General features: G+C 42.4%; 1 protein-coding gene across 3 annotated transcripts in view; it reads left to right on the top strand.

The window, feature by feature from the left end:
• Positions 1-14,018, top strand: part of acaca (acetyl-CoA carboxylase alpha) — a 143,145-nt gene that overhangs the window by 90,306 nt on the left and 38,821 nt on the right. For all 3 annotated transcript variants that reach the window (XM_084320849.1, XM_084320847.1, XM_084320848.1), the window contains 4 exons: positions 5,869-6,138; positions 8,696-8,793; positions 12,696-12,816; positions 13,480-13,590. In XM_084320849.1, coding sequence (XP_084176975.1) covers positions 5,869-6,138; positions 8,696-8,793; positions 12,696-12,816; positions 13,480-13,590 — 600 coding nt within the window. The remainder of the gene's footprint in view (positions 1-5,868; positions 6,139-8,695; positions 8,794-12,695; positions 12,817-13,479; positions 13,591-14,018) is intronic.

The following is a 14,018-nucleotide window of genomic DNA, read 5'->3' as shown; positions in this document are numbered from 1 at the left end:
TATCGCCATGCTCTAAGACAAACTCTAACCTTAACCAACTTCGAAAGAGCACCTAAGCTTAACCGTCCAAAAACTTGCCGTCCCACAATTTCCGCACATGTCACATGACCAGAAACGTGCGTGGCCAATCGGAGCGCAAAACGGGAATGCAGAAGGACAAGCCACTTGCTTAAAGTATAGAAGCGTACGGGGTCTGACTATTCGGCGCTATCCACGGGAGCGCTGTGCAGCATCGGAGCAGAATAAATAACGCTGCGTGCCGTAAGCTTATCAATACCAAGTATAGTGATTAGGTTATGCCAAGACGAAGAGGACGTTCGGCAGATGGACTGAAGATGAAAGTTGTTGCATGTTAGAAAGTTCAGTCAGGCTAGCCATGTCGGCTTAGCTAAAGGCAGGGACAGCTAACTAGCGTTAGCTACGTTATCGAGTGCTAACGTGTGGCAGATAAACTAGGAACAGACTCCCAAGTTCATCCCAATGGGGGGCACAATATGGACTGGTGAACTTTATCATCTCCACGGTTGTCTCCTTCCTCTTGGACGTTTGGTGAGTTTTTAATGCAATCTACTCGCGTTTAAATATCGCACAGGGCCTCGCGTTTCTCCCAGACGGCACTGTGCTCACCCATGTGCAATTATCGCTATGGGTTCTATCGCTCAGAGGAAGAGGTCATGTTGACGTTTGTGTGTTACCTGCCTCCAGTAATATATTTCCTCCTTCTAATTTGTTCTATATTACCTAACCAGGCACCCATCTCTGTGTTTAACGGGGCATACTGGTCCCCCTTGTTCAGGAGTATGGTGTTCGGTCTTACTCCGGGGCCTACTCAATGTGATGATGTTAATATATTACTATTATGCTTACCGTTTACCGTTGCCACCTATATTATCTTGCCTGTTTAGGTGTACCTCACTGGGCAGCAGAAGATTTGATATAATATCAAGATCTGAGTAAAAACCTTTACTTTTCTTTTTCCTATTTTGTTTTCTCTTTATTATTTTCTTTTGCCTAAGGGGCTCGACGAGGGCCCGAACGGTTGGCTCTTTAGAGAACCCCAACACAAGCACCTTATGTGTGGATTAGTTTCTGAAGGGTATTTTGGGCACCTTGTTTTTTATAGGTGTCAGGGAGGGGGGGGGGGGGGGGGTTACCAGACTTGTACATTCATCATGCTTAATCGACCAGACGTTTGTCTTGCTTTTCGCCTGCAGATATGCCGAGTTAAGATCAGGTATACTGTCAGAGGTTGTACCGAAAAATTCCACAATATCTGGGATCCTTTCCTGACTTTCTTTGAGGATATGGAAGCGGATAATGTGACAGAGGCGATTTGACTGGCCCTCCTCGTTTCTCAGCTTCTTATTCTTTTATGTTCTTATTTTTCTCTTTCTCTATCTGCAGAATACAAGAGATGCATATATTCGCTACTGTCTGGTGATTTAAAAGGAAAAACAATTATCAAGAAATGCTTTAACACTATCAGTGCCGACCTTGTTTACCTTTTTACCCCGTTGAATGCCATCATCCACTTCAATGTTAGCGTTAAAAACGCATAATCTATGTTTTAAATTATGGCTATGTGTCTAATCTGCCCGTCGCTTATCAATGACTTGTTTGCAGTCAACATTGTCGTAACGGATTGTTTTTTAATCTGTTCATATCCTTTTTATAGCATTTTGAAAAGCTATCGTTCTCTCAAATTTTTGGAAAATTGAAAGATTCCCCCATAAACGGCATTTATTGGAATATTCTCGAATACATTTACATTTACAATACACTAGACACGTAGTCATTTGTCGGCCTATTTATGAATCCTTTTCAAATAAACGCTAGATTATCGATAGTATATGTGTACTTATGCACGCTATATAGGCGGGCTGAAAAATCTATTATCCATTTCCTCAAGATCACACACACACACACACATACGGGACACGCTGTTATCTCAGTGAATACAGGTCTGATTATCCTAAAACTGGTAACATAGACTCCTTACCTTAGATCAGATGTTCTCCAAAAAGATGATTCCAATTCCTGATCGCCATTCCAAATATCCATCGCGTTTATTGATTGATTATTGGCTGCTGTAAATATATATTCCAGGCTGCTTTCCATCTCGCGATCAGATCCCTCATCAGACGGCTCGCCAGCACAATGCAGCCAGTTGGCCACCCCCACAGGGATCTCCCAGTATAATCGACTGACCTGCAGTTACACAGGGATAGACGATAGGGGGCGGTTTTTTCCCATCTGAGATCCTAGAGAGTCTGCTGTACCAACGGGAGACTCGGTTGATGAAATATGAATTCAGATCGCTAATAAAAAAAATCAAACGACAATACACGTCGTCGGCACTCAACGGGGGGTCTGATAAGACGAGAATAGTCGTCGGCAGCATTCAAAGTGTTAAGATATTTAAGTGATTTTGTCTGGTATAGGGGTGGGGGGAGGGGAGGGAGGGAGGGCTTTATTTTACTTGATCAAAAAATAATAACGGGCTTATAAATGACCTTATTATAGCCAATTTACACATTTATGGATTGTGCCTAATCTTATCTTTCAAATGCCCAAGTTCAATTTGGATTTAGTACCAGGCGTGCATAAGAACAGATAATGAAATCTACTGTATGTACAGTAGATTTCTTATTCCTGCCAGTGTCGCCATTTTGAAATTGATTTCAAATCTGATTGTTGCTAAATGCTCAGAATAGGGAAGACAACCTAACTGCGCTCCAATATATGCCAATAACGTTCAGTTTTGTGGTATATTATCCCGAGTAATAAGAGATATTAAAAAAATTCATACAGAAGTAATTAGCTTGAAGCCCGATAGAGGTTTTGAAAAAATTACTACAATTACCGACTGTAAATTTTTCAAAATGGCCGACTTTCACGATCAAAACACAAAAACTAATACTAAAATCGCACTAATAACACTTTAGCCTATTGGTAAACTAACGTATTGATGATAATATACATTATAACTGCTGTTGTGACATGGTTATGATGTTTATACTTTAATACGTTTGAAAAATAAAACGATAATTTTGTCAGACAGCCTGCAGAGCTTGATTTATGACGTGATGTAATTTGCGGTCCGCCTCCGGACCGCACAGCGGAAGAGGTTAACTCATTGACCGCCGGGCATTAGACAGGCCCCGTTCTAGCACTGCCACGCTTTAAAAGATAGGAGTCCGTCACCTTGTTTGTAGAGCTATAACTATATTCTATATTATAGCTATGGATACAATACTATGGCCCATTTGACATCATCTATCGTTCAATATGTGAAAAAGAATAATTTTTTCCATCTATACGTTCCCGTGTTATACCGTGGTGAATACAAGTATCGTTATAGCGTGGTCTGGGGTAATTCCCGAAAGGCTGAGTAATAGACTTATACATCAATTCTACTATAAGCGTTGCCGTTTCTTGCCTGTACACACTATTATTCCCAAATCAAATCTATATCATAGGTATTATGTTCCATCATGAATGCATGAAAGGGGGGGGGGGGTCGTTTCTGATTATTTGATTGCCAGTAATGGATTCGTATTGAACACTAAAAACGCGTATCAGCCCGATCGGTATAAAAGCATTGCACGATCAAGCAAAAGTTTACGTCAGATAGTCCTTACCTGTGATCTGGAGTATTCCAAAAATAATATTCTAATTGTTTGATCGCCATCTGGTACATCCGATGTCCATTTGGTCCACGGCATAACTCACCACAACATATGGATCTAGGATATTTGACGTGCTTCAATGGAACCGGGAGAACCGCTCCATTCGCCCGACAAAGAAAAGTGAGCCCGGTGACATTTGACCGTTGCACAGGCCAAGATACAAGGTTTCAAAGGGTGCACGATACGCCGTCTAGCTGGATGCGGCCGGTATTGCACTTTGTCGATCTCAGACTCATTCCCTATAGTAACACCGAGGTCCCCGGATGAATAATGAATAAAAATATAGAGGAAAAGGAAAAACGATAAAATAATGTATATATAGGTGATTGGCGTTCAACGGTTGTCGGCCAAACACGTATATAAATGTTGTTGGCAGGGATTGAGTTAAGAATCAGGCAAAACGGGGCCGTTTTTGACAACTCCATATTTTTTTCCAAGCTTAGCTTTATACTTTATACTTATAGCACATGCATGAGTCTGGTCTCTTTTGAAAGGTAACATTCTGAAGTTGCTAATGTATTAGAGAAATGGAGGATTGAACTGAAGTAAAAGTTGTGTGTACCGGTACTCACATTTCTGTTTAGTGGTTACCAGATGCCTGTTTTTAAGTTCCAGCATAGAGGTAGGAGCTTGAAAACACAGCGGTTCCATAGCCTGAAGTCTTATGTAGTACAGGTCCAAATTTAATAAAAATCATAACAATTTGTGTTTTAGTAATGTGTGTACTGGTAAAATTACAGCGTGATTATCCAAAATGGCCATCCGCTGCCATTCATTATTTCAGACTTCTTCATCTTCTTGTGTCACCTTCCCCCACTCTCACCTGCCCATTTGGGATAGCTTTTGGAGCGGACGCTCGTTGGCTACAACAATGATCAGTCATTTTCGCCATCAGCGGTGATTGGTCAGTTCAGGACCGTTCATTACCGGACGTGGTCATTTGACGGAGTGGCCTGTCAAATGACACTGGATATATCATCATGTAACTCGAGACCCGAAGCACGCAATTGGTTGAGTGTGGTGGCAATCGAAGGGAGCAAATTCAACTTTCGAACTGTGTATTGGATGATAGGCGAAAAAATTCAGCCGGCAGACGAGCGCAAAGACGTGCTGCGAGTCGGGCCGTCTGATGCCTAATTCATTGAGCGCCACGCTGTTTTCCCATCTTTACTCAATGGCGCCAGCGTTATTGACCATTTTCGCGATGTTTGTGGACCCATCGTGTGTTCTGTATTATAGCTATGGAGACAATAGTATGGCTCATTTGACGGGCACTGTTTATAGTCCAACATTGACAAACCAGTTAGTTTCTACATACTTTGTTTGTGCGCTATTCCACGCTAAACATCGTCTCATTTTCTAGATATTGAGATATGACGTGTTATATGCATATGCCCAAATCGTTCGGGTTGCTCACCTGAAACCTATATTATTTCCAAATCAAAGGTATATACCATATATAGATCTTTCTTCACAAAATCATCAAGGGGGGGCGGGGGGGGTCATTTCACGAAGCTGCGATCGTTACCAAAAGCATGTTTTAGGTTCGGTAAAATACGACGCTGTGATCAATACAAAAGCATGTTTTAGGTTCGGTAAAATATACCTAAAATAGACCTTACCTTAGTCAGAAGGTACTCCAAAATGAATAATCCGTGTAGTTCCATCGCGATCGCCATTACGCGTGTGCATTGGGTCTGGCTATAATACGGGAAACAATAGGTTTCAGGCAAGCAGATTGGCGAAAGATAGCTGTGTGCTGATTCACTTTGAGGGGTAAGGGATTCCTGCAGCTGGAGGTACTGAAAGACAACTGAGAGACCCAGTTCAAAAGGTAGGCGATACTGCCACCTTTCGATTCGATCGTCATTGCAATTATAACGGTCAGGGAGACACAGGCAGGTCCGCGCGAGTGTTTAGAATGTGAAAATCAAAAGGATCTAAACCCGAGAAATCTCTGGGTTGGCGCTCAACGGTTCGATTTGAAACCCGAGACATCTCGGGTATGGCGCAGAAAGAATTAAGAGGTTAACAAAAAAAAATTATAATAAGCTCAACTACTCAAGGTTTCATTCCTTCTGAAGCGTCCTTGTTCCATCACTAAACACTAACCAGAATGTTTTGCTCTTGCTTTTCTCTATGAATAAACACTGTTGTCATGTCTCCTTATCCGTGCCAGATCGGCATGGTGGCATGGCGGATGACCCTCCGGACGCCCGAGTACCCGGCAGGACGGGAGATCATCGTGATCAGCAACGACATCACTCACAAGATCGGCTCGTTCGGGCCTCAGGAAGACGTGCTGTTCCTGCAGGCCTCAGAGATGGCGCGAGAGAGCGGCATCCCTCGCATGTACATCGCCGCCAACAGCGGCGCCCGCATCGGCCTGGCGGAAGAAATCAGACACATGTTCCACGTGGCGTGGCAGGACCCAGCAGACCCCTACAAGGTCAGCAGGCGGCTTGGAGACGGACCATTTTAAGGTCAAGTCTGTGTACAGCAAATAAGGAACACCTGTTCTTTCCATGAAATGGACTCACCAGATGAATCCAGGTGGATGCTCTGAATTTGTACACCTTAAAGCAGGTGTCTCCAAACTTTTTCTTGTGAGGGCCACATAACTTTTCCCTTCTCTGGTGGGGGCCGGGGTCAGTTTGTAACAGAAACAATCATGCATAAACGTAAACATTTATTGTTTTCCAGAAAGCCACACATAACCAAATATTAATAACCCTTTCTGGGATCTTCACAGAAAAAAAGTCAGGAAATAAATAATAACACTATTAATGAAATAAATAACACTATTTATGAAATAAATATACAGTACCTACAGACCACCTAGCTCTAGCTCTGTACTATTTAAAAGCACAGTGCAGGACACATTCAAAGGTTATCGCACCTCAGAGATGGCAGTGGACATGTATGACAGGGCAAAGGCCATATGTAATGGCCTTAGGATTGAGGAACATACTACCAGCCAAAGAAGGAAGCAGAAAAGGATGGACGAGTAGAGTGAGAGTCATCTTGTGGCACAAGCTCAGACCTCAGCTCAGGAGATCAGCTGAGATGGACTGTTCTATCCAGTCCTCGACAGAATGCTGCAAGAGCTTGAGAGCAGGTTCTCATGAGTTGGAGAACAACGTATGAGAGGCATACAGGCATGTTATTCAGCCTCAGACCAGTTTCTCTCAGTGGAATTGCTGCAACCCCTCGCCACACATTACAATATCCAACTACTGCCAGAGGAGATCACAGTTGCAAAGTGTTTTCTGGCCAGGACAGGCAGAGATGCAGTCCCTACTATCCAAAGTGTCTTTTCCCTCCTGGATGATAATAATAATAATAATAATGCATTTTATTTATAAGGCGCCTTTCAGGACACAAATCGGTGAATGAAATAATTATAGGATCAAATGAAAACTACTACTTACTAAAAATGGATGTTTAAAAGTACTAAAAACCAACAAAAAATATCAAACATTATTACATGGCGTTTTCACATTCGCCGAAATGCTTGCTTGTGATTGGTCAATAGCCCCCCGACAGCGGTCATTATTTTTCAATAATGACCGCTGTTTTTTCAATAATGACCGCTGTGCGCAGCTGTTCGCAATCAAGCCCACTGACACACACTGTTTCAGTGCAATTAGACACTGCCGGTGTTCTGCCGGCGATGACGGGGGCGGAGCGACGAGCGGAGCCAGAACACAGCGGAGCGAACAGAGGCTGCCCGCGATAATAATAATCACTTTATTTGGGCTGACAGAGCCACAGAACAACTGCGATTTGTCAAATTAATTAGGTATATTGTTAGTAAGTTAGCCATGTAATAAGCGGGATAATGTATAGCTTTACTCGGTCATTGTCGCAAAATAATTGACCTTCACTGACGTTTAAAACACCTCGCCGAAGCGGCTCGGTATTTTAAACTACGTGTCGGTCAATTATTTTGCGACAATGACCTCGTAGCTATACATTATCCCTTACCTAACAAACATTCAGCACAGACAATGGGGATGCTGCCATCTTAAAAAAAAAAAAAAAAAAAATTAAGCTCCGGGGCTCTAGGGGGCCGGGCCGCGTGTAGTCTTTTTTCCGCGATCTGATTGGCCACTGACGTTTCTCTCAGCGCCAATCGCGTTACCCCTAATTCTATCACTGGTTAAGCTTGGTGACTCTTTCGAAGTTGGTTACGGTTAGAGTTTGTCTTAGAGCAGGGCGATAGACCACCAGCCCTGATTCCAAACTCTAACCGTAACCAACTTCGAAAGAGTCGCCAAGCTTAACCAGTGATAGAACTAGCGGTAGGCGTTAGCTAGCTAGCAGGCTGTTAGAGGCAGAAATAGGCGTAACGTGATTGGCACCGAGAGAAACGTCAGTGGCCAATCAGATCGCGGAACCTGAACGCGGAACTGCAACTCCGTTGGTAAAAGACTACACGCGGCCGGGCCAAATGTGGAGGCGGGCCGAATCCTGCCCGCGGGCCGTAGTTTGGGGACCACTGCCTTAAAGGATCATTGCACCAAAAAAGTTTATCTAATTTATCATAATATCCCCTAACTATAAACTGTCTTCTAACTCCCAAACCAAATTAATTTGTACAAGAGTTGGAATGTGTGATATATTCCCAGAAGTATTGAATACAGCTCAATAAAATTATGAAAATGAAAATAAATGACTAATTCATTTGTACAAAATATGTTATAGTTTGTGTGTGAGATTATGGACGGTCATAGTAAATCACTTTTCTTGTGGAATGTTGCTTTAAATTCACTTTAATCATGAAGAGGAGGAAACTAGTATAGAAAGGACCGTCTCATTGGTTGTACAAAAGGGGGTCCAACTCAATATTGGAAAGATGTTAAAGACAGTAGAGGTTTGAGTACTTTCTGGTGATGTATCAAATTCTCACTCCCAAGTGATTTTAATTCATTTTGATATGATTCTTCAGGGCAAGGATACAGCTTGTCATCCTCTAAACTCTCGTTCCTGCTCTTCTACCACAGGGTTTCAAGTACCTCTACCTCACCCCTCAGGACTACAAGAAGGTGTCCGCCTTGAACTCTGTCCACTGTGAGCACGTGGAGGATGAGGGGGAGTCCAGGTATATCTCATCTCACTGCCTGTTCTGTACCTTTTTCTGAATAAAGTATTTCCTTTTTTCTTTCTTTTTTAACCAGGAGGTATCATTGAGGCTCAATATCTCCTTTCTAAAAAAGACGTGAACTCGATACATATTTATTTATACATTCACTTCACTGGTGTAGTTTGGATGAGGAAAACAAGACCGGACAAGCCTAGTGAAGCCGGACCTGCCCACGACACTCAAGTCTGCGTGTTTGAACAATGGGCAGTCAGCCAGGCAGTCGGTTAATCTACAATCGGTTGAGAGTGAACAGTTTCAAGTACCTCGGAGCCCACATATCCGAGGACTTGACATGGACCACACACATTGACAGTGTTGTGAAGAAGGCACGACAACGCCTCTACTTCCTCAGGCGCCTAAGGAAGTTCCAAGTCAGTCAGAAGATCCTTAGGAACTTCTACTCATGTACAATAGAGAGCATCCTGACTGGCAACATCACCTCCTGGTTTGGGAATAGCACTGCACAAGACCGTAGCAGACTACAAAGAGTGACACGTTCAGCCGAACGCACAATTGGAGGGGGGCTTCCCACCCTCCAGAACATTTACAACAAGTGGTGCAGGGGGAAGGCTAAGAGAATTATTAAGGACTCGAGCCACCCGAACAACTGCCTCTTTGAACTGCTGCGGTCAGGCAAGCGATACCGGAGTCTTAAGGCGAGCACAGAAAGACAGAAAGCTTCTATCCCCAGGCCATCAGGCTGCTAAACGAACAATAAACACTATGCAACAACCATCAAATGCACACAGCACACACACCCACACGCTCAAACCACACAAACACACTTTATATTTATTGATAAAGGATTTGCACTACAACTCGTACACCCACTGTAAATTGTACCTAAATTGCACCTCATCCCATTTCTGCCTTGCACTATATAGTATTGTATTAGTACACTGCACAGTACTGTATATTATATGGTAACTCAGTTACGTCTATTCTGCATCGAACATTGTACATGTCTATACTGAACACTGTGACCTCATTTTTTTTACTTCTAATTTACATGCTATACTATGTTATTTTATTTCATACTTATCTTGTCTTGCACAGTCTCTGGAGCGTAACAGTAAGAAGCATTTTGTATAAAAGTATTCTGTACTTCTGTATGACAACTATTAAAGAAACTTGAAACTTGAACCCAACACGCTATAGAATATATGGAGTGTTAAGTAACCCCAAGGCCGAAATTGAATAGATCAATACAGTTCGTATTAATTAATGTTGAATTTTTTTCTCTCAAATGTAGCCAATAGTAAAGACCCTAACTCTATCAAAACGGCAGTCAACGTGTATATTTTCAGCACTACGTTTGTTTATCAATGATTTTAAGTGTTATTATCATCATTTGGTCGTCCTCAGACTGGTTCGCCAGCGGAGATTCCAATCAATTCGATCCTCCATACATCCGGCCAGTTCCTTAGAGCTCTCGAGGAAATAACGCGTCATGAAAGCATTGTAGTCCCAAGACAGAGGAGACCTGGGGCTTCCAATGGACATAGGAATTTCATAAAACTACACTAACCAGCTCACACCAGCCTCTGTGAAAACTGCTGAAAATATTCTTTGCAAAGAATTCTGATGTTATTTTCATGATTATATCTCCGGGTCGAACAAACCTGAATGTTATTGCCATAAAATACAATGTAGATTGTTTCTTTACCTTTAAAGAAAAAACTCTAGAAAAAAACGCGTCTCAATCTGATGAACATTTTTGGAGCTATTTACATTATAAAAAAGTAACTTGCTGCCCTATACTGGGTGCCTGGTGGTACTAAATCCAGATTTAACTCTGCCATTGGAAAGGGGACATTTGGGCTGAGACATAGATGTATGACATGGCCATAATAAGGTAATTTATAGGCCTGATATTCTATATTCATATTTAAAATTGCATGTGTCCGGATGGCAAAATTCAGTACTGTATCTACAAAAGAATGATCTGTAAATCATCTGCCCTTTATTAATTTGCTTAGATTCTTTGTGCACTTGATCTCAATAAGGTGCTGAATGAGCTCAGTGGCAATTTCATGTCGGGTCAATGTTAGCATGGTGTTATTCACAGTGGTCATTTCATAGGTGGTTGCACTGTGTTCTAATGACGTCACGCCGTGCATGCGCATAAATATTCCCTTGGTATCTGAATCTAGGGACATCTATGGATCTCAGGGAATGTATTCCCAGTGTCAGAAATAGTGTGTCTGTTACTAGGCTTGAGTCAATTGTAATGAACCAAAGGAGAATATCAATTATATTTAAAAAATATTTTTTATCGTTGACTGTGAATAACACCATGCTAAAATGTACCAGACCTGAAAAATCTAAACAAATGAATAAAGGGGGATTAAACAGGTTTTGTAGATACAGTACTGAATTCTGCCATCTTTTTTATAATGTAAATTTCTCTACCATTTTTCATCATATTGCAACACTATTTTTTGCTAGACGTTCACAGAAAGGTAGAGAAACTAACTGCGTTCTGTTTTATGGCAATAACGTTCAGGTTTGTGGGAGATAATCCCAAAAAATAAGAGAAATAAAAAAGTTAATCCAGAAGTCAGATGATTGACAGGGGCTGGCGTGAGCTGGGTAGGGTAGTTTTTCTAAATTCAAAAGCCCAGAGTCTCTTCCTTCAAAAGACTACACTCACTTTTGGCCGCTCCACTTCCTCCTGTCGATATGCGCCGGTTTCCGACTCAATGCCCTGAGATTTCTATAATCTTATATTTCACTAATAACAGTTAAAATCATTGGTAAACAAACGTAATGCTGAAAATATACACTTTCACTATATATTTCGGGCATAAGAGGTTAACCCTGTGAGGCCCAAATTAAAAAGACATTAGCAACTTCAGAGGGTGGGACATATAAACACATTTACTATCAAATAGCATTGTGAGGGGTGGCTAAGTGGCGCAGTGGGCAAGGTGCTCACCACTAACGCAGGAGATGCTGGGTTCGAGCCCAGCTCTCGGCGTTGCTACCAGCTTGGCTGGTCGTTCATACTAACACAATTGGCAGTGTTAGGGGTGGGAAAGCTGGTGGGTGGGGATTGGACGTTGTGGACGGCGACTCCTACAGGTCGGTTGGTGCGCCTGTACAGCAGAATCAGGAAGTAACGGGGGCAGCGTGAGCCTCCCACGCGTTACTCCTCGCCACTGAGAGATCGCGCTGTACAGGTGAAAAGATGCGACGGCTGCCTCCTCGTGTACCGGAGGGGACACGTGATGCAAGGCTTCGTCCTCACTGCAGCCGACCAGTGGGAGGCATAGTCTAGCAACGTTCGAGACAGGGGAGGGAAGAATTGGATAATCCGAAATTGGGGATGGGAGAAAAATAGAAAATGGGGAGAAAAAGTGGATAAAAAAATGATTGCATTGTGAGGCTGAACAACAGGACCAATTGACTATACATGTCCTTACATTTTTTTAAATAAACATTTACAGACTTTTTTTTTTTAATGGCTAAACATGATTTTGTAATTTTTCAACCGTGGGTCTCACAGGGTACTTTTAACCCTGTGAGGCCCAAATAAAAAAGACATTAGCAACTTCAGAGGCCAGAGGGTGAGACCTACTGTATAAACGCATGAAGGGTGCCGTGACTGATTTTTTTTTTGAGAAACGCTGGTGTATGGTGTGGCTCTTTGTGGTACCACAGTAATTTTTGTGGCTCTTAATCTCTGACTGGTTGGCCACCCCTGCCTTAGACTATCCACATATAATTCAAACAAACCATTAAGAAGAATGTGCAAATGCTGTTTGAGCCAGGTCTTTGAAGTGTGTGTGTGTGTGTGTGTGTGTGTGTGTGTGTGTGTGTGTGTGTGTGTGTGTGTGTGTGTGTGTGTGGTCACACAGGTACAAGATCACTGACATCATAGGGAAGGATGAGGGCTTGGGTGTGGAGAATCTAAAGGGATCTGGAATGATCGCAGGAGAGACCTCTCTGGCTTATGACGAGATCATCACCATGAACCTGGTAAGCAGTAGTAGCAGTAACAGGAGTATGAATAGAAATAGTAGTAGTTGGACCAGCAGTAGTAGTAGCAGCATGAATATTAATAGAAATAGTAGTAGTTGGACCAGCAGTAGTAGTAGCAGCATGAATATTAATAGAAATAGTAGTAGTTGGACCAGCAGTAGTAGTAGTAGCAGCATGAATATGAATAGAAATAGTAGTAGTTGGACCAGCAGTAGTAGCATGAGTATGAAATAGTAGTAGTTGGACCAGCAGTAGTAGTAGTAGCATGAGTATGAAATAGTAGTAGTAGCATGAGTATGAAATAGTAGTAGTTGGACCAGCAGTAGTAGTAGTAGCATGAGTATGAAATAGTTGTATTTGGACCAGCAGTAGTAGCAGCAGTGGTATTGGCTGTAGATGGATATTGTACAATAGATATCAGTGCTGGTTCATCCACTGGCCATAGTACATACATTTACCAATTACCACACACTTTCATTTTAGAAAATAGACTGGTTGTTGACTTACAAAAGTGTCTTATTAGAGTAGACAAACGTAGCAGCATTTAACTGGTGGCTGGTGTTAATTTCCCACCCCGGACAGAATATTACTGCATGTCCATCTTTCGGCTCCTTTGCATGTCTTTATGGATCCCTGAGAACAGATGGTCTTGTCCTGCAGGTAACGTGTCGAGCCATAGGGATTGGGGCCTACCTGGTGAGGCTTGGTCAGAGGACCATCCAGGTGGACAACTCTCACATCATCCTCACCGGAGCAGGAGCTCTCAACAAGGTACAGTTACATATTTTATTTTCCTTCTTTCTTTTCCTCACATTTATTCTGTGCATGGAGATGGTGACTAGCGACCAGAAGAACCCGAACTGTAGAACTTCATGTTCCCCGAAGAACCCTAACTGTAGAACTTCATTTTCCCCGAAGAACCCTAACTGTAGAACTTCATGTTCCCAGAAGAACCCTAACTGTAGAATGTAATGTTCCCTGAAGAACCCTGACTGTAGAACTTCATGTTCCCTGAAGAACCCTAACTGTAGAAGTTCATGTTCCCTGAAGAACCCTAACTGTAGAACTTCATGTTCCCTGAAGAACCCTAACTGTAGAAGTTGTTTCCTAGCACTTTGAATTACTGGTAAAATTATTTTAACATTGTGTTAATGTACCGTAATTCCTCTAATAGTAACCGGGTCTCAAATACAAGCCGG

This window comes from Notolepis coatsorum (assembly GCF_963971535.1).
Source record: "Notolepis coatsorum genome assembly, chromosome: 8".
Classification (NCBI taxonomy): Eukaryota; Metazoa; Chordata; class Actinopteri; order Aulopiformes; family Paralepididae; genus Notolepis; species Notolepis coatsorum.
This window is presented reverse-complemented; position numbering and strand designations above follow the sequence as displayed.